Here is a 21292-nt window from a genome sequence, read left to right as displayed (position 1 = left end):
CTCTTGCTAACTATTGTATAAAGTTTTTCTTCTGTCCTTATTTTCTGTCCTTATTTTGTTTTTTTTTTTTGCGCTGTTCTCTAACTTCTATGTACTGCCCCACTCACACAATGCTCCAATGTAAAGGAGCCTGTGAGTAACTTGAATAAATATAACCTGGCTCAGCTGAGTTGAGCAACATCAATTTTTTTCCTTTCCCTTCCCCATTTCAAAATTTCCCGTTACGACCGCTGATTGCAGACCTTGACTCAGCAAACCAAAACTCCTTACATTTGCGCGAGAGCACTGTGTCGCCGTAGTATCCATTCAGACAGGCTGCACCTTTTGTCCCAGCGGCTCCGCTCGGGCATCTGCCAACCATCGGCCATCATGGTGTGTACGCACGACCAGGTGTGCAGTCATTTTTTTAAGCCCGGTTTGTGCTGCACTGTATGAAGCTACGTTGTCTCTGTGGGAAGGTAGAAAAAGGTCATTTGACCTGCCTGCTGGTGGCCTTCAGCCTTCACTTGAACCTTTATGTCGTATTGTCTCTACCTACTTTCAGACGTCATGCTGAGACGATGAATGGATGACCGTTGTCACCGATTCTATAACCAGGCACGAGTTCATTAGATATAACTTGCGCTAGCAATGATGATTTTCGTCTGCTAGAGGATGTCCTTCATCGTGCTACTCTATGACAATTATATACTGATGAAGGCCGCTAGTTTCTCCAAAAGCTGTTGGTGACATCCTCCACTCATGTTCCAACTGACATCTATAAAAAAAAAACAGCGAAAACGACACCTGTAAGTCCGGCAACAGTGTGTGTGTGCCTTCTTTTTGTCCTGCGTCCTCGCTCGTTTTGATAGAACGTGAATAACCAACTCGCCCAGCAATTCGCGCTTCAGCCTATCACCCCTCGACTGAACATTGATTGACACGCTCTCTTCGAGCAGCCTTTGCAAAAGTAAAACGACGTAAGCACGGGTGGGGCTCCTGGGTCCGTGAAAGTCCTAAAGTGCAGTTGCAAGGCTTCTTATCTTCAAGGCACTGGAACTCTGGCGATGCATAATGAGCCACACGGCAAGGGCACGACGGCCCTGGAATCGATCTAGACTTTTGCAAAGGTCGTATGCTTGAGCCCACCACAGTGATTGGGAAATAGCTATACATTATGTTACGCTCCAAGAAAGGCAAGCATACCAGGGGGCGGCAAAAAGTTAGGTGGGTGGATGAGATTAAGCAGTTGGCGCGGATAGGGTGGCCACAGCTGGCACAGGACACGGGCCTTCGTCCTGCAGTGGGCGTAGCCAGGCTGATGATGATGTTACGCTCTCCTAGTTCTTTCCACCGTGACACAGCTGTCCTTTTGTCATTTTATTCTTTGTTCACCAGGCACCCTGCATTGCCCTAGGGTCTGGACACAGTATGCACGTGATGTCATTGCATGCACGCGGAGCTCACGCGCCGACTCCCATCGTCGCAAACCAATGAGCAGCCGTATGCCGGCATAGGGGAGCCCACGTCATTCCGGGATAGCTCGTCCTCCTGCGGTGTCTATCTCGCAAGGTCGAATTCGCTAAAACTACTCCTCGCCCATTCCCACATGCTCCATCAGGTGACCGACGAAATTGTCCTGCTCAATTTTCCCGACATCTGCTTATAGCAACTGATGCTGTACCACACAGCTGACGCGCTCCCAGCTAAGCACCGGGAATGTCTCCAGAGGGTAGTAGGTGCAAAGAGGAAGAGTGGTTCACATGCTGGGCACTGCTTATGTTACAGTGCAAAGTGAGTTACACAGTCAAGCATGGTATATACTACACGGTTACCGCAGTGGTCCTCACCGGTCAGTTTGAAGGTGCTGTCTCAGTCTGGTCAGACATAAAGTATAAAAAGTTTGAATTTCGGCCACTCGTTGGCTACCGGAGACTGTACCATGAATAAAGGAGGCGGCACACATGCTTTCCCTGACTCACCGGGCTGGCATTGCTATGGCGACTATCGTACCTGTTCGCTTCTCCCAAGCAATGCAGCTCACAGGCTTCTGAAACCAGCCATTCTCCTGACGCCAACCGACACCGTCCGCGTGCTCACGTCGAATTCTCCGTGCTCTGCAATGCGGCACTCAACTGACTCGCCTTGGTGCTCCTCACAGTGTCACTGTTCTCTAGCGACCTCGTCATCTCGAATCCATCGTCCTTTGCTTGACCATTTTGGAGCACTGATCTCGCCCTTAGAAGATGACAAGGCGCCCACATCGCCGCCCGAGTAGCACTACTTCCGACCCGATTTCCTTTTTTCACCATTCTGTTAACCCTGCTCAACAATTTCCTTATAGGCCGTGCGACCACCGTCATCTGTAATCATGTTCCCCTCCTGTATGCCACCCACTGAGCGCCATGTCCTCACTAATGTTGCAACGCGGTGTTATTCAGTCCGTGGTTGTCTCTCGTCACGCCTAAGAAACAAGTATGGCTTGATTACCCTGCTGAACAAAATTATGTGCAAGGACGTATACTCGCTGATAAAGCCCTCGATTGATAGCATGGAGCAGACTTTTAATGCGAAAGCATTTCTTGCCTCGCGAGTGGCGTGGACAAGATGAGTCTCCACGGCCAGTGGACAGAGCGTGTCCTCGTGAACTGTCGATCATACAGCGACAGTGTAATTATGATTTGTAATAATTAATAACGACTGAATGAAAAGACTAAATGAGTGAATTACTAAACAAAGTAAATATGGCAATTATATAGGCTAATTACTCACAGTAATTCACGAAATGGGGAATAGTAACTCGTGCAGAATTGAATGACTAAAATAATGAAATTGCATAATAAAACCAATTAAACAATGATCAATTAATGACTAACAATTAATAACTGTAATAAACTGATGGCTGATTAACTAATTTATTTATTGCCATCACTGATTAATTACATTACAAAGTAACAGAGGAGGCAACGGAACTCTAAATGTTTTTGCATTTCTGCACGTAAGGAGACCTAAGTGCACTTTTTTTTCTCCCTGAATGTGCGTCGCTACTGGAGTCCCCATGGCGGTTTGACTGACCTAAACCAGCTTTTGGCATCGCTGACAGCTTCTGCGAGTTCACCGTGATGGCCTTTGCAACGCTCCCCCATTTGAGTGGATGATGGGAGACATCTCAGGTGAAACATTTGCCTATTTTTTGAGACGATGTTTTTCTCCTGATTTTTGGACGCACCTCACGCGCTTACAGAAAATGGCTGTCTCACAGCAGGTGTAACGTGGGAACAGAGCACAGCAGGTCTTCGGCTGTAATCAAGAAACTTGCAGGAAATGCAACTAATGATGGTTTCGAGAGCAGGGATAAGCTGGTTCTGCAGCAGATATATGCACTACATCTATACAGCCAGTTTTATTGCAGCATAACAAGTCATTTGATGACTGACACCCCCTCCTGGACGTGTGGCTTCTTGTGCGAGCCGTCGCAGTAGGGCCGGTTGGCGGTCTGCTTGCAGTTGCAGAACCAGTAGAAGCGTGTCTCCTCAGCCACGAAGCGAGCAGGCTTCAGGGTGATCTTGAGGTGCGGATTCCGGTGGCTCCCGTCACAGAACGGCTGCAATATGGAAGAGGCATGCATTTGCTGACACTTGAGCACGAACGGGACATACTAGTTTTGACTAATGACAGAGACTGTGCCTGGCAGTGGTGGCAAGAGTGGAATAGCACACATGGGGCGAAAAAACTACCGGCTACGGTTAAAACATTCACTGATAGCCATCGTGCTCTCTCCCCACAACGGTGCCCCTCCATTTTCTCTACTCTTGGCCGCTCGTAGCAGAGACAACAGGTTTCTTTTTCTGTCTCCCCAGCCAATGAACTAAAACTGGCTTCAGTTACATGACAACTCGGGGTGGACTCCTCTCACCGTAAAAAGAGGCTACTTGGTCCATTATTACCAACCCTGTGCTTTCTGTCCTACTGCAATCATAAAGGTAGCACCTGTGTCTGCAGTATGTCTCACATGTCGAGCAACACCACGTGGCATGCAGCCACAAAGCCCACTGCGCATGCGTGCGTTTACCGGAAGAAGCCAAGCGCCCTCTTGGTTGTAGGCCTTCATGGCATCATCTACACGGCAGCCCACTTTACCTGGCACCTTGAAAGGCATTATACCCGGTCGCAGTAGCTTTCCGCACATTTCATTTACTGTGTTGAGCAAAAGAAAAAAGAGGCACCACTACGGAGTGCAAAAGAGGGGTGCAGTGCTAACTGCAGCAGGTGCAGTGCTTAGAGAGTAGTCAGGTGCTGTAGGGAGTGAAGTGACTGCGGCAGCGATGCTGCACTTGTTACTCAAACCTTCGCCACATTTACTCATTTTGCAACTTTTCTATGCATACCAATGCATGCATTTTAACGTCTCCAGACTGTGTTTACCTTTCTTCCCGCCTCGTTTTGCTGTTGTCTCGCTGTATCCATCTAGGCACTCACTATGTCACAGTCAGTTTTCAATTTTTTCCCATCTCGGTCCTTGTTCAAAACTGACCATGCGGTAGTTTTTTTTTTTTTTTCATTCATATAAAAATTTCACAATCTGCTTGGTGGGCTACCAGCAGGTAAGCTGAGCAGCGCGAGCGATGCCGTTTTTCTAAATGGAGTTCTGACAATGTTTGAAGCCAACCAGGGAGGTTTTCAGTGTGCCAAATTAGGGTTGAACGGTTTGTAATTCCATGACCAAAAGTTGATTTTTGAGCGGATGGTTGCAACATTTCTCTTTGATTTAGGGCAATATTATAATCTTTGCTGCCAAGGCACCTCCCAAGGCACCACTGTCATATTTTCTCAGTGCGGATCTGAACACGTTGACTGATGGGTGAACACTAGATGGCCGTTCCTTTTTTATTTTAGGGAATACTGAGTAAACCGGGAAAGATATTCCGGCATAACTGACATGTTAAAATGGGGACATCACGTATGCTCAAAGACTGATGTGGAACAAAATGTCAGGAATTTCCATGGTTTTACAGCAGCCACGCTTTCTCATTCCATGAACTACAGAAAGAACTATGGCAGCTTGGGGTATAATGAGTGAATATGCGCATCAAGGATACACATTACATCGGGCAGAAATTGCTGCAAAGATGATAAAGCAGCACGAAGGTGAATCCAACCGCCCTATTGTTGGCAGTTTAAGAGACTGCCTCAAATTAAGCCGTGCGTAAAAGGCATTTCAGAGCTTCAGACCTTAAAAATTTACCATTTACCGATGTGCACTACTTGAAACGGTCAAGGCAGCCCACTGTGCTGAACAGGACTTCTTCAGCTTCTACGCTCTACCTTAGGGACCTTTTCATGAAAACGAAAAATCTGGGACCCTCTACTTCGTGCAGTTGTCAAAGCACATGACACCTATCAGGTGAACCCATTTCTCTCAAATGCAGCATTTGTGCAAAGAAACACGATATGGCAACACAAACAGGCCTGCTGCTGACGCGTATGCCACGCACCGCGCTGGCCGGAGTACCACAACTTCCAGAGTGCATCGCTGTGGCATACTGCAACTGCTGACAAAAGGGAAACCTAGTGGCAGTAATAATACAGGTGCCCACAGAATAATTCGGCAGCTGGACAGGCCGAAGAATAGAGATGAATCTTAATAAGGTAGAACTTTGGGCTTGTTGGTGCATAACTTTTGAAAAAGACATAGCGCATGAAGACAGACTGCATTATTAAGATTCATTTCTTCTACATAAAAATAGCGCTCATCCTGTGTTGTCTCTGCACTGTCCTGTATTCATGCACTATGTCTTTTTCGGAAGAATAAAGATTGTCTACGCTTAAGCCCCTCCACGGCATTTTCTTTTCTGTCAACCAGCAACTATAGAGGGGCTTAGTCTACACCTCCCTAATGAGCAAACGTAAATTAGCGCTGCCACAGGGGGATTTGGCGGAGCGAAGTCTGTGAGGCACGTTTTGCTGTGCGTCTTGCTCGTGGTGCATTGGCATTGGCATTCATTACGTGCTTACGATGATCCATAACAGCGCAACAGACGGGACAGAGAAGAGAGGACACAACACACACCAACAAGAAATGAATGCTGAACGTAAGAGCGCAAAAAACAAGGACGAGAATAAGACACACAACACGAGCGCTCACTTCCAACTGATCTTTATTACATGCAAGAAACAGATTTTTATACTCTCGATAATGCCTGCAGGGCATTACCACAGAGTAGTGAAAGATAGATGAGTCATCGAGCGTCACACTTGAATGATAAAAGATAGGGCATCTCTTTTTGTGAGAGCAGAATTGAGGGAGCACTTACACAGTCATCCCCAGCTTGCGCTATCTCCAACACCTCAACAATTTCGCGCGTAATTTGGCATTTGTTCCCGTAAAGGATTTTGCACTTGTGAAAAAGAGGACGACAACCCTCTTTTCCTTTGCTTTTGCATTTTAGGCAATGAATGCTCATGTGCCCCCTTTTTTTTTGTTCACAACATAGTCATGCTCACCCAATCGCTCATTTATGCATCTTCCCCTTTGTCCTATATAATATTTACCACAGGATAATGGCACTTTGTAGACAACACCTTTCGTGCATCTCGTGAACGGCTTTTGATGCCTGATCATGCAACCAGTTTTTCCTGGGCTTTCTGATGTGCTAAGCTTGCATAGTGAACTCAGCTTATTTGGGGCAGAGAACAACACGCCAACCTTTACCCTGGTGCCAGTTTTTTTAAAACTGTGCGAAAGCTTATGTTTATAAGGAATGACTGCAAATTTCTTATCGACTTTTGTCTTTTCCTGGGACTTGGCTTCCCATTTTTCCTTTTTGATAAGTCCTTCCGCCACAGAATCCAGCACGTGCAACGGATAACCCACTTCCTGCAACTTGTCGGACTGCAGGAAAAGGCTTTCTTCAATTGCATGTTCGCATGACTTTTTTATGCAGTTCACAAACCCTAAACGAGCTATGTTTCTTTTTATGAGCTTTGAATGCGCCAAACTGAAAGGTAAGGACATTTTTCCATCCCGGGGATGATAAATCCAGCAAGTGTGGTCTTTTAAAAAAGTTAACTTGATGTCGAGGAAGCGTATGCTACCGTTCTCAGGAAGTTCATGCGTGACGACAAGTGGAGATAAGCTATGCTTAAAATGATCTAAAACGCTTCCTACTGCTTCATCGACGGCGATTGCAGTGGTGTCTAAAAAGATTAAAAAATCATCCACAAAACGAAAAACTTTTAACACCCCTACGTCTTCAAGGCAAGCAAAAAGCCTTCTGTCCCGTTCAGCTAAAAATAGGTCACTTAACAAAGGAGCAACGCTGGACCCTATACATATTCCTTGTTTCTGCAAAATGAGGTCATCGCCGCACATTACAAAAGTGGAATTAAGATACGTACTTAGGAGCTCTAAAAATCCCCCAACACTTACTCCCACTGAATTCTGAAAAGCAATAGGGCCAGCGTTCTCAATACATCTTTCAACGCACTGCAACAATCCGTTTTTCGGCAACGAGTAGTACAGGTCTTTTACATCGATTGAGAAGGCAACCATGTTCTTTCCTTCATTTTGCTTCAGAAAATCAATTACACATCCGGAATTTCTTACCATGAAAGGATCATCAACAACTAGCTGTTTTAGACTTTTCTGTAGGAAGTCAGAGACTGATTTTTGCCAAGTGCGCGCCTCCGAAACGATAATTCTTAACGGACATTCCATTTTGTGTGCTTTAGCGGAGAATAACATGTTCATACTTAGACCACTGGCCTTTTCTACAGACTGAGCTAAGCGGGTGAGACTCAAGGAGATGCACAACTTTTTTGCTTTCAATCTTACTTTTGACAGATTTACGCCTTGTTGCCTATCAAACACTTTCTCGACAGCATGATAGACTTTTTCTTTAAAAAGGCTCTTAGGCATCACGGCAAAACCACCCTCCTTATCACATGGAAGACATAAATCGTCTTGCTTCAGGACTCTCAAAACACTTAAAGGGGAAACTTGAGGCTTTGTCGTCGAACACTTCTTTAAAACGTCGATGCCCTGCGACACGCAGCTCCCATGATCACTCGTACGTGCAAGTTTCGAGACAGTTCGGACCACGGCCAAGAGTTCCGGTTTTGACTTCTTTTGTTCCACAGCGAACTTTGGCCCCAGCTGAAGTGTACGGCGCACCTCTTCAGGAAGTGTTACCTCCCCAAACGTTCGGACGTAGTTGTGCGACCTAGACTGTCGTGGAGGGACCAGTCTGCGTAGCCCTGGCAGGACAGTACTACACAAAAACTCAGAGGCCTGGTCGAGCGTTCGAGCGAATTGCTGCCATTTTCTCTTGGCACTCGGCAAGCTCTCGCCTGTGAAAAGCCTTGCTTGCAAGCAGTCCTTGTACAGTCTTGCTTGCCTTCTCCACTCTGCCCGAAGTATCTTGAGAATCCTTTTGCCATGGCTGACCGAAGGTGTAAGGGTTCCAAACAGGGCTGTGACGGCCGGAGGTAGCACGTTGCAGCGAATACAGAAGGAGAGCACGAGCTTGGCAGATGGCATTTGCGGAGAGAGAGACCAGAAAATACGGATCCATATTCACACATGAAAAAGAGCCCATTGTACTAGAAATATAATTCAATAAAGGCTGAGTTTGGGCGAGTTGGTTTACCATGCTGAACGTAAAAGCGCAAAAAACAAGGACGAGAATAAGACACACAACACGAGCGCTCACTTCCAACTGATCTTTATTACATGCAAGAAACAGATTTTTATACTCTTGATAATGCCTGCAGGGCATTACCACAGAGTAGTGAAAGATAGATGAGTCATCGAGCGTCACACTTGAATGATAAAAGATAGGACATCTCTTTTTGTGAGAGCAGAATTGACGGAGCAGTTACACAGTCATCCCCAGCTCGGCCTCGGTCATCCAAACTCGGCCTTTATTGAAGAAATGAATTCCCCCACATTGCCCCTATGCTATCATGGGAGAGAGTCAGGAAGAAGACTGCCCTGGGTCGAAGGGCAGCTACTGTGTACCCCTTCTCGACCTGCTGCAGTCCCGTCTGTCGCGTTCTTATGGATCATCGTAAGCACCAACTCGCCCAACAAATGGTACTGTCATTATGTGCTATAGCCATGCTTGCCATCATTGGCTAGCGTTAAACTGCTGACCATTTCTTAAAGACAGGCCGCCATGTCTTTCATCTGCACTTCTTCATTAAGTCATTTTCTATCGTGAATAAAAAGAGATTTTTTTTAGCAAAATATATGATGACCTTGTTTTGTTGGCAGGAGTAAAAGAGCAGTAATAAAATGGTTTTAGAATAAAATTCAGTGGCCCATGTCTCAGTACCCATTTCATGTGGAAGCAAAACTTCATGCAGCCGGCTCTTTTTACAGCAAGAAAAACTTCCGTACAGCTGGCTCTTTTTATTCATCTATACAAGGTTCCTAGCACAGAGGTCCCACAAGTAAAATTTTTAAAAAAGAAAAAACAGTTTGGAGAACGAAAAATAAGTAAGATCACGAACTCAACTCTGCATTGTCTCTTATTTCTAATATGTGGTAGGCATCTGCCATGATGGCCATAGATAACTGATAAGTGCTGTTGGGACAGGGTTAGCAACATCAGTGCCTCCGGCTCGGTGTCATGCCTGAGAAAACAGAGATGTGAAGCTGCAGGAGGACTCTTTGAAGAGCTTTATGTACAAAAGGTTAAATCTTGTGGGTTATACATGTTAGTGGTGGCCTGTATAAATAGAGCCAAAGTTCACCAGGTTCCCCCCACATTGCCCCTATGCTATCATGGGAGAGGGTCAGGAAGAAGACAGCCCTGGGTCGAAGGGCAGCTACTGTGTACCCCTTCTCGACTTGCTGCGTCATGGAGTCATGGGTGCAGTCAGGTACACACGGCCTGGCACTCACTTGGCCCTGCTGCAACACTTGGAATCCCCTCAAGCGTACACAGATTTTGGAGCACCCAGCTCTGTCTGTGGTTTAGCCGATGTGCCACCGGCATAAACGGGTACACATACCCTTCGGCCACCTAAGAAGCTCCATGTGGAAGCTGGGTCTATGGAGCATCCTCCTATAGAAGGCCCCCCTGTCTAAACGCCAATGGCCTTGTGGTTGAGCATCCACAACAGCTGCGGCAGACATCTCGATGACACCGGCTACCTGCCAGTAAAATAGGTACGAGCCCACTTCCAGCCTGCTGCTCGACCATCATGGAACCTCAACGCTCGGGAAGATGACCCAGCTGGTCATAGGAAACTGCCCTACTGGTAAAGGCAAAACACTGGTCTAGTGGTTCCGCATCACATGCAGGAGGTGCAGGGTTCAATCCCCAGTCACGGTGCGTGCCCACCAATTCTCTCATGGGTACAAGCTTTTCCCCCAACCTGGTACTCTGCTTTTCAGGAGCGAAATGCTTATAAAAAGAGTCTGACCCCACCTTGTGCAGCTAAAAAAGAGGCCATAAATGGGCTTTACCGCATGTGGCAGATTAAGGATTTCGAAAGATCGCTGATGCATTGAAGCTCTAAATCCACCACTAGCGTTTGTTGGGGTTGACTTGGGGAGATAAATACGTTCACCCCACTTAATCGCGGCTGACACGGTTCAAAGCCGCCAGGACCCCACCCCGTGATCGCGTACGCTACCGAGCGCACGCCAACCACGGCGGGCCTTGCTCTGAGGGAACAAAGGAACGACACATTGCCTGACACAAACAGGCATTTATTGCTGCAGAAACAATAACGCCAGTTAGCAACAAAGTACGCTAATGAATCGAGGTCGTCCGACTCACCAGCAAGGTTCCGAGCGAATGTTTGCCCACGCTAGGTCAAGGGATACTCCGAAGGCCGGACGGGACGAGTACGGGAGCAGGTCTCCCCGTCACTTCCTCGCCCCGCCGGCGAAGATCGGAGCCGCGAGCGACATGTCCGCTCGCGCCGACGATCCCAGCCGAAGCACCCCATGCCCCCTCTCCCGCGCGCGGGCTTCAGCAGTCTCACGTGCAGCTGGCGCCCTCCCCTGCCAGTTAATGTAACTGACAAGGGAATGCGTTCCTCTTCGAGGTGAGGCTGCTGCTGCACGGTGCCTCGCGGGAAAGCAAACACAGGGGGCTGCAGGGCAGGTCCCCACATCCCTCCATCATCATCATTTACTGGCCTTTAAAGACCCCTGGAAGGGGCATTACATAAGGGGGGGGGGGGGAGCGGAACATCGAAAACAACAAAGTAGGTCACTGTCAAACATTGACACAATCAGTGAGCAGCAGGATATATGCAACACCTTTAAATAAGCATTAACAATATAAAAACAGCAACAGTAAAGAAAAAACAGAGGCAAACAGAAGCAGGCAAGAAATTCTCCACTCATGTTTTCAAATGGGATGTCAGCAACTGCCGAAACTTATATGGATCGCATTCTATTACAATATAGTCTGGTAATGAATTCCATTCTTCAATGGCAAGAGGCAGGAATGACTTGTTGAATGTGTTAGAAGAGCTGTGCAGACGTAGAATGCTCATGGAGTTGAAGAGGCGGCGTGATGTTCGGAAAGGTGGAAGCAGAAGAGAATCGCGAAGCGAAGGAAAACAGAAGTATAGCTTATGAAATAATGACAAACAGGTGATTTTTCGTCTATGCATCAGAGGCTCCATGTCACGCGATAATTTTATATTGGTAACACTGGGGTAGGTGTCGTAGTTGGAGGAAATATATCGGGCTGCACAGTTTTGAAAGGCTTCTAGGCTATCGATTAGGTAAGCCTGATGTGGATTCCAAATTGGGGAGCCAAATTCTAGTTTGGTTCGGACGAAAGTTTTGTAAGCTAGACTGCGAATAGAGGGAGGGGAGAAACTGAGGTGTCGTCTGATGAACCCAAGTGATTTCGATGCATCAGCTGCAATCTTCGTGATGTGCTCGGACCAAGAGAGCTTGCTGGTGATGTGAATTCCAAGGTAACGGTATGATTCAACTTGGGAAAGGGTGGGTTAGTACAACAAATATGCGTAGCTGAGGTTAGTGCGCTTGCGTGTTACCTGCATGTATTTGCACTTCGATATATTCAGCTTCATTAGCCATGTCGAACACCAGTCTTCAATTTTGTTTAAATCATTTTGAAGTAACAACTGATGATTGTGTGCGGTTATGCGACGGTACAAGACGCAGTCATCTGCGAAAAGACGAATGCACGATGAAATGCTTCTTCCGCTCTTCGCCGAGTACTCTTGACATGCAGAACATTATCACTAGTTACAGTCAAAAGGAGCATGGTTTTTGGAATAAGTACCATGGTAGTACCAGGAAACCGGCAAGCTATACCTGGAGACTAAAGACATGATTAAGAAACGCCACAGCATGAGAGCGCCTAACCCTACAGACAGAATGGAACTAGCAAAGCTATCGAAGTTGATAAATAAGCGCAAGATAGTCGACATGAGGAAGTTTACTATGCAGAGAATCGAGCATGCTCTAAAGAGCGGAGGTAGCCTAAAAGCGGTGAAGAGAAAACTAGGCAAAGGTAAAAACCGGATGTATGCGTAAGAGGCAAAGAAGACAATGTCATTAGCAATATAGATAAGACAAAGTAGCCGATGAGTTCTACAAAAATCTATACAGTAGCCAATGTAATCAGAACACTAATGAGAGAGGCAGTAGCGTACCGCAATGAAACATCCTGCCAGTAACAAAAGAGGAAGTAAGGAAAGCCTTAAGAGCAATGCAAAAGGGGAAAAGCAGCTGTGACGATCAGGTAACAGCAGATCTCTTGAATGACAGGAAAGATTGTGCTAGAAAAACTAACCAACCTGTATACGCAATGCCTTATGACTTCCGACTGTATCAGAAGCTTAGAATAATAACATTGTCTTAATTCATAAGAAACGAAATTTCAAGGACTTGAAAAAGCAAGACATGAAGAAGAAAAGGACTTGTAGTCTGTTGCCTACAAGGTATTTACTAAGGTAATCACTAATAGTCAGGGCAGCCTTAGGCTTCAATCAACCAAATGATCAGGCAGGCTTTCGTAAATGATACTCAACAATAGACCACATTCACACTATCAATCAGGTGACAGAGAAATGCACAGAATATAACCAACCCTTATATAGAGCCTTCATTGATTACAAGAAAGCACAGTAGCCATGCGGGTACTGTGGAATCAGGGTGTAGAAGGGTCTTATGTGAAAATACTGGAAGATATCTGTAACGATTGCACAGCTGCAATAGTCCTTCATAAAGTCCTCCGTAAAGTCAGGCAGGGAGACACGATCTCGCCAATGGTATTCACGACCATTTTGCAAGAGGTATTCCGAGGCCTGAATTGGCAACAGTTGGGGAGTTAATGGAGAATAAACTTAGTAATTTGCGATTCGCTGATGACATTGTCTTGCTAAGCCACTCAGGAGATGAACTGCAAAGCAGGATAAATGAATGAGATAGGCAGAGCAAAACGGTAGGTCTAAAAATTACCATGCAGAAAACCGAAGTAATGTTCAACAGTCTCATAAGGGAACAGCAGTTCACAACTTGTAGCGAGGTGGTAAGGGATCTGTCGGTTTACGCAGAAGCTTCTCCTGAAATAGGTTGCCCATCACTGGGTTCAGAAAGTGGCTATCGATGAAAGCGCTCTGAAATTGTGCAGTGATGTGCAGAAATACGTAAGGAAGAAGAAATTGTGTGTGTTTTTTCAGAGCACTGTTGAATTCAGCCGGAACAAACTAGTACACTCGAACCCCGCTACAACGAACGTCGCTTCAACGAAATTTTCGCTTCAATGAAATATTTCCAATTCCCCATCAGCTCACCATAGAACGTAATGGAACAAATTTCTCATCACAACGAACCATTTCTGAGGCATTTTTTAACTTCAATGAAATTTTTGCTATGCGAAGCTGGGTTTAAAAATTTATCTTACAATAAAACAAGCATATCTCCGCCCATCTGTGTACTTCCATAGGTCCACGCTGCTTTGTTTCACTAAACTTTCACTGGAACCAATTGATCCACTCATTCAAATGCACATGAAGACCGCCATTGCTTAGTGGTGATGATAATCGGGCTGGTTGCCTAGCGAAAAGGTGCGGGTGCAAGCTCTCGTTTTCTTCCAAGATAGAGCTGCAACCAATTCGTCGCCAAAGGATGCAGCAGCCTGGCAACAGCAGCAGCGCGTTTGTCCTAGTTTTTTTCACTCGCGCTTGTGCGCTGCAATCGACACGAGTATGGTGACTTTGTCAAGGAAGCGGAACTTCTTTTCTCTTGAAGAGAAGGCATGAATTATCAGTGCGGCATCCAGCGGCAGGAAGAAGGGAGATTTGAAGCAGACTTAGGCATCTCACAGAACACGCTCCTGATAACGTTTTGGGACTACGTTGTTCAACCTGACAGTGTTTTTGGGCTGATTTCGCCACAACGAAATTTCCGCTTCAACGAAATTTTTCGTGCACCCCGTGAATTTCGTTGTAGTGGGGTTCAACTGTAGCAGCAAAGCTGACCTTTTCTCTTAGTGTTGTGCCACACCAAACAGACCAACCTATGTTATTTCTTCTGATAGGAGACTTAGAAACGATTGTGAGGAAGTTAATTGTCAAGTGTTCATGGATTACCAGCTTACTGCAAATTGATTTAGAGGACATGAAAAATCATGTGCCACTTGAAAACATCGGTCAAAGAAATTGTGAAGAAAAAATGCATTTTAGTTGAAGTTGGAGTTGAAGCAGTTTGCGCAGTGACGAAGAAGGTCCTGGAGGTGTTGGAGGTATTTCCACACTTGACCCTTGCCAAATGTGCTGAAGGCCTCATGAGTGCCTGGCTGGCCCCAAGAAAGAACTCACTGCGGCAGCGGGATCGACCCGCCCTTGCAGGGTACACCGAGCTGTTGCTGGACCTGAGAAGAGAAAGCCACCAGTCTAGACATGTTTTTAGACAGCTTTTGCAGTTCAGTGCTTATGCAGGGCTGTGGAAAACTGTTGCTTGTGTTGAGCCATGGTCAGGCAGCCGCTGAGGAACTTCAGCGTAAATTGACAATCTCTGTAAAGAACTTGAAAGGCCTGTCTTAAATCTCACAACGAATTATGTTTGACGCAGTGCAGAAAGCAGTATAATTTTTAACATCATTATACTTGGAAGCCCAGAAGAGGCAGGAACAGCAGTCATTAAGGAGCTGTGGTGAGGACCACCCTGACAGTCTCAACAAAAAAAAGAGATCCTCAAAGCAGCTCTTAGTGACCTGACTGCATTAGCAGATGGCTATGCTGAAAAAGCGGAAACAGCTAATGACCCCGCTTATGTTATACATGTGTCCGTGATATGCGCTCTAGGTCGTGTTGCGTGACTTGGATTAGCACCAAGCAAACCACACATGCGGTAACATCCCTCAGACTGCTCAGACAGACATGCTGCTGTCCGTTTTTAATCAAAAGCCCCCCAATAGAGCCATGCTGGTTACAACCACAACTTTAGTGGCACATGGGGGCGCTAGCTCCTGCTGCCTATAAATGCCCTCTTTTTCCTTTGTCCATTGTGCCTGGAGGACGAACTTGTATTCCAGATCGGGTACAAACAGCTGCTGGTGCTGCAGGGCACATATCCTGACTAAGAAGTCTCATCCCAGTTAGGCAAACGGCAGAGGTCTTTGGTGGAAAAAGCGCGCAAAGATGAATGAAGAGCCCTCGTCCTTGTAGTTTCTTCGTTCAGGCTCCACTTTTAAGCACCTTTTCCAACATGCATCTAAACTAACTTGCCCAACTTTCTACTCTAGGCAGAGGCATTTCACATTCCTTTCTGCTTGAGTTTATGCAGATGCGCCATTATAAGGTGGTGACGGTTCCTGCGATATCGACCTCCATGGTGACCATCAACGATGAATGAATATAGCTCTTGACCCAAAGCCTTGATGGTTCCCAATTTCCATTCACTGTTCAGTCTGAACCAGACTCGTTGTCCAGGTTCAAGTTGTGTCAAGGGTGACATGTGTTGGTGCCTGTGCTTGTGCTGTCCGAGATGACAGGCCTTAAGCCTTCAGTGACGGGTTTTAGCTTTCGTAGTTTGAAATTAGGAAGGTTAGATGGCACTGGGAGCAACATTTCTGCTGGCAATGCGGACGTCGATGTAGTTGAGAAGTGTCAGGTCCTCTCCCGAATCTTATTTCTCGCAGATTATGTTTTTTTATTGTTGCTCTACCTGCTTGTCTGTTTGATCTGGGGTAGTGCGGTGATGCAGAATGGACCATGAGGCGTTCAAGTGCAAACTCTAAGCTGTCGAACGGGGAATACCAAAGCGGGCATACATTTTCTTAAGGCTGCAGAAAAGAGTGCAACTTAAGTTTAAGGCAGGTAGTAGTCGACTACGAGTAAGTGTAATAACCGATCTTGGTGAAAATTTGAATTCCCAGTTTCTGCCAGGGCAGTGTTGGCAGAGGGATTTGGCAGAGGGATGTCCATCAGTGGCTCATAGTGGCATGTGATGCAGTGCTTTACCATGCTTTCCACATCCTATGTCATCCCTGGCAAAAAAGATTTGATTTGGTTTATGGGGGTTTAGCGTCCCAAAGAGACTCAGGCTATGAGGGATGCCATGGTGAAGGTCTCCGGAAATTTCGACCACCTGGGGTTCTTTAACGTGCACTGACATCACACAGTACATGGGCCTCCAGAATTTCGCTGCCATCGAAATTTGACTGCCAGGATGAAACCCGCCTCCTCCAGGTCAGCAGCCGAGTGCCATAACCACTGAGCCACCGCGGCGGCCTCTTGTGCCCTGGCCTTGCATGCTGACATGCCACGATGTCTCAGATGTCGCTTTTTGAGTGCAGCTGGTCGAGCGGTGGCTGGAAGCATAAGGCGGAGTTCTCGACAAACCAGCCCCTCTCCATAGTGAAGCTCATCTTTGCAGTCTTATCTCAGCAGATGGGTGTACTTCTCGCCTTTCTGGCTGAAGGGTTCTGTCAGCGGTTATTTGCACTCTGATGCAGGTGGGTGTTTTGCAGGATGCACCTACAAGCGTCCACAGATGATATGTCTTCAGACCAGACGGGCTCTAGAAAAGGCATCTGCTGCAACAAACACCAAGTGCGCATCGTATCGCTGCAGGCGTAGTAAAAGACAGAGCCAAGGAGTAAAGGAGGTTCTGCAGAAGACCAAGAAGGGGTCAATCCACTGTTAAAAGACGTCCATAGAAAAAGAAGTGGATGTGCTCTACACTGCACACAACAGCCAAAATTTCTTTCACAGTCTGTTGTTGTGCACTTGAAAGTGCTCACGTATTGCCTCGCTGCAGCAGTACAGAGTCGATCACACTTGTCTAGAGCGCTCGGGCGGTGTACTGCGGAGCAGATGAACTGAAATCTTTTCGCAGCTGCTTTGCCAGCGGTAAGGCGGTGGCGCCTGTGCGGTTCACGTGTCTATTCTGCTGCCCTCCAGCGCAACCATTATCAATGAAAGTCAATACCTGCTTTACAATGAAAGTCAATACCTGCTTTACAATTCCGCTTCATTTCCCCCGGATGGCACCTCTCGAGGACAAGTGTGATCGACTCTGTACTGCTCCCAAACCATATAAACAACAGGCAAGGTAACCTTCTGAGTTCGCGAGAGTGACCGCTTTACCTCCTCAAAGCATTTATATGAGTTGGCGTCCCACAGCCAAGACGTGCTTTTGTGTAGCAGCTGCCTGAGTTGATGGGTTCGATGAGCTAGTCGTGAAGCGAACTTTGTCAGAAAGTTAGCCATGCCAAGAAAGTGCTGAAGCTCCTTTCAGTTGACTGACTGACTGACAGCTTCCAACTTTATTGCACCTGCTCTGACTCCATCTGCAGAAAGCACATGACCACGGTATTTGACTTCAGGCACTACTAATTTCAGCTTCTCTCTGCTGAACCTCAGGGTGGCCTGGTGAGCCCTCTGTAGCACTTGCCGTAACTGTGTGCAGACATAGTATAGAGCTTGAGGTGATCAAGATGTCGTTCAAGTACGAGTTTATGTTTTCTTCCGATGCGAACACTTGATCCGTCACCTGCTGATACATCTCAGGTGCACAACTTAGGTCGAATAGCATCACCAGAAACCATTAATGCCCAAAGGGAGTCGTGAATGTACATAGCTGAGAAGTAGCATAGTTAAACTTTCCTGCCCTCCTCCAGATGGGAACGGCAGTTAGCAGTACGAAGAGCACTTCTGGTCTTCGTCCGCTCGTCCGGCGACACGTTGCCGGTTGGGGCAGCAATTCCAACTTCTCAAAGCAAAACTTATTTATTAAAGACGGGATTGAAATACAAGGTAGTGATGACAAGGCAGTTTAAAGAAAAGGCAGTTTAAAGAAAGGCTGTTAAAAACGGCCAAGCTTGAGACTCGGCGCGCTCCTCCCAAGTTGTCGTTTCCCGCGGGTTTTAACCCCTTCGATAATTGGGCGGAGCTTGAGTAATCTAGCTCTCGCCCAATTTGGACCAATAGCAAAGCAATTGCATCGTATGTACTAGTGGGCGGAGCCCAGGGCTCACCGGTCCGAGCCCAGTGGAATGCGCAGCTCGCTGCATGCGCATTCGATCCACCGGTTGCCACGCGTCCGTCGGGACAGAAAGGATTAGTGCCCGAGCCCAGTGGAATGCGCAGCTCGCTGCATGCGCATTCGATCCACCGGTTGCCACGCGTCGGGACAGAAAGGATTAGTGCCCGCAGCTCACCCTAAGCGCGGGCGTCACGCCTCGATGTACATTCCTCGATTCCCCCCCCCCCCCCCCCCCCCCCCCCCCGGGGCATGACCGCTCCTGGTAACAGGTGCGGGGGGGGGGGGGGTCCATCGGCCCTGTGGGCTTCCACTTAACACCTCCCCACCAAGAATGTTGGGGGGAAACTTGCTGTACACACAACATACCGAAGCCCACAATAGCACAAAGGATCCGGCCTTCAACAGCATACAAATCACGCAAAAGCACAAGGGACCCGGCCCTCAACTGGGCGCTGTACTAACAATAACAAAAAAACCCTTCTGCGTCCTACTAACAATTGGAAGAAAAAACATGATAGGGAAGATACCTTCTGGCATGCAGACGCAAGCACAATTCTTAGTTTAGATATTTCAGTTACAGGACGACAAGCACAAATCAGACCCTCTGGTAAAATCATAAGAAAAATCATACGTGCAAAAACATTGCCATGAATACGGGTTAAAGAAAACATACTACAGTTTTCATGAAGTTCTATGTACATCACAACACAATCCCGACGAGGGCAAGACACATAATAACACGGTGCTCTTCGTCAGAGATGGATTAAATATAATCACAACGCGAACAGTTCACACAGGACACAATTTGCCCACTGGCATGAAACTGTCCGATCACTTTCAGAGTCACTCGTCACGTTCCCCCACTCTCAGTCACTGCCCCATCATGTGCTCGAGCCACAAGTCGTTTTCACAGTTATTGCAACCTGGCAGTGGCAGAGTGGATCAAGGCCGGGCATTGGGCGTTTGTCTCTATCCACCAGTATCGAACACGTTGCTTGGTCGCATCAAAGCGAACAATACTATCTGCACATATGGGGTGCAAGCCTCCGCGAAAGGCTTTCGAAAGGCTTTAATTGCTCGGGTCTAGAGAAACTCTTAGAGCGTGGCATGGCCAACTGAATGAATTCGTCATCAGAGACCTCCATGTTCTCGATCTGCCTGTCGCCCAGACCCGCACGGAGATCGCAGCATGGGTTGCGCTTCGCCTCTATCAGCGGTAGTGTAACTTCGCTTCTTCCAGGGCATGAGGCGAATCCCCCGTCGTCACTGCTTTGATTCCCCTCATCTAGAGCCAAGCTTATTGCGGCTTTGAACGAGTCTGAGTTCTCCGGCTCAGAACAGCCTAGCCTACCCAGCTGTGCGGGCTTCCCCGACGCCGTTGTAAATGCTGCGCATGCCGTTTTAACGCGAACGCACATGCCACTTTCGCAACTCTCTGCCTGGCATGCTGGTGCTTCAGCTGGCAACAAAATGTCGCACGGTGCAACCGGGCCGTCCGAGCAGTTCATGCCGTTGCGCTCATCAGTGCCATTAACACCGCTAACAACTTGCTCGGCTGCCTCGCCAGAGTTGACCTGCGCAGGTTTGTCATGCGTCGAATTTTTGCCAGCCACGTCTGTGGAGCTCACTTCCACCTCGGGAATAAACGGCTGCTTTTCTGTGTCGACAATTGAGGTTGACTGCACAACGTGCGGCTCCTCGACGCTGGTGGTCGCTGCACTATCTGCAGGAACCCGGGATTTTTCTCGACTGCTCTCAATAAGCATCGATTGAATGCCGCTGCCGCTATCCTCTCTAATCGCCGCATCGATCAGCGTTTGATCAGCGTCGTTCACGATGATAGGGCATGGCTGTGTCTGTGCCGTCTTCGGCAGTACACGCGCCGCTCTCCGAGAGCGTTTCTGTTGCTTAATTCTCATCCTCTCCTGCCGTAGCTTCTCTTCGGCTACCGCCAACTGGCGCTTGAGGTCTCCAATAATGGCGTCGCCTCTCTCCTTTTCTATGGCCTGCTCGGCCTCTGACATTTCTGCGCGCTCAGCGCCATACTCGTACTCATATTCAAACCCATAGCCACAGCCACTTCGCCAACTAAATGTAGCCATTGTGCCTTGCATAATTATAACCTTACGGCTCAAGCACTCCCGAGGCAAGTAAAGTGAGAATGGGGAAACTCACTCCGTTGTCGGGCTGTCGGTCATGCTTCGTGGCAGCAGCAGGTCGCGTCCTGAGGTGCAGAAGGGTGGCCGGAATCTGTAGCTTGAAGCAGGCCCTTCACGTCCTCCCGGCCTTCAAAGTCGCCAGCCGCGGGTGCCGCAGAAGTCGCCAGCCGCAGACGCTGAAGAAGTCGCCGCGCTTCGCTCCGTCGGTCTCGCCTCACTGGCCCCTCAGCGCTGACGTGGAGCCTTGACTCCGAGGCCTCGCCTGGACTTTGGTCCCCGGGGCTTCTCCCCAAGATTTTGTGCTACGTCAATCTTCAGGAAGGTACTGCCTCCAACCGCTCTGCAGGAAGCCGTTCAGACGATCCTGGTCACGGCACCAGTTAAACTTCTTGCCCTCCTACCGATGGGAACGGCTTTTAGCAGTACGAAGAGCACTTCTGGTCTTCGTCCGCTCGTCCGGCGACACGTTGCCGGTTGGGGCAGCAATTCCAACTTCTCAAAGCAAAACTTATTTATTAAAGATGGGATTGAAATACAAGGTAGTGATGACAAGGCAGTTTAAAGAAAAGGCAGTTTAAAGAAAGGCTGTTAAAAACGGCCGAGCTTGAGACTCGGCGCGCTCCTCCCAAGTCGTCGTTTCCCGCGGGTTTTAACCCCTTCG

The 21292-nt window shown here is 47.7% G+C and overlaps 1 protein-coding gene across 1 annotated transcript in view; it reads right to left on the bottom strand.

Moving 5' to 3' along the window:
- Positions 1–3367: 3367 nt before the first annotated feature.
- The window catches only part of LOC144122204 (uncharacterized), a 78166-nt gene continuing 60241 nt past the window's right edge, over positions 3368–21292 (bottom strand). Inside the window, exon 3 of the mRNA XM_077655789.1 lies at positions 3368–3583. Within this exon, the coding sequence (XP_077511915.1) occupies positions 3401–3583 (183 nt within the window). The 3' untranslated portion in view covers positions 3368–3400. The remainder of the gene's footprint in view (positions 3584–21292) is intronic.

Source organism: Amblyomma americanum, chromosome 2, assembly GCF_052857255.1.
Source record: "Amblyomma americanum isolate KBUSLIRL-KWMA chromosome 2, ASM5285725v1, whole genome shotgun sequence".
NCBI lineage: Eukaryota > Metazoa > Arthropoda > Arachnida > Ixodida > Ixodidae > Amblyomma > Amblyomma americanum.
Note: the sequence above shows the minus strand (reverse complement) of the source record. Positions and strands in the feature narration are given on the sequence as shown.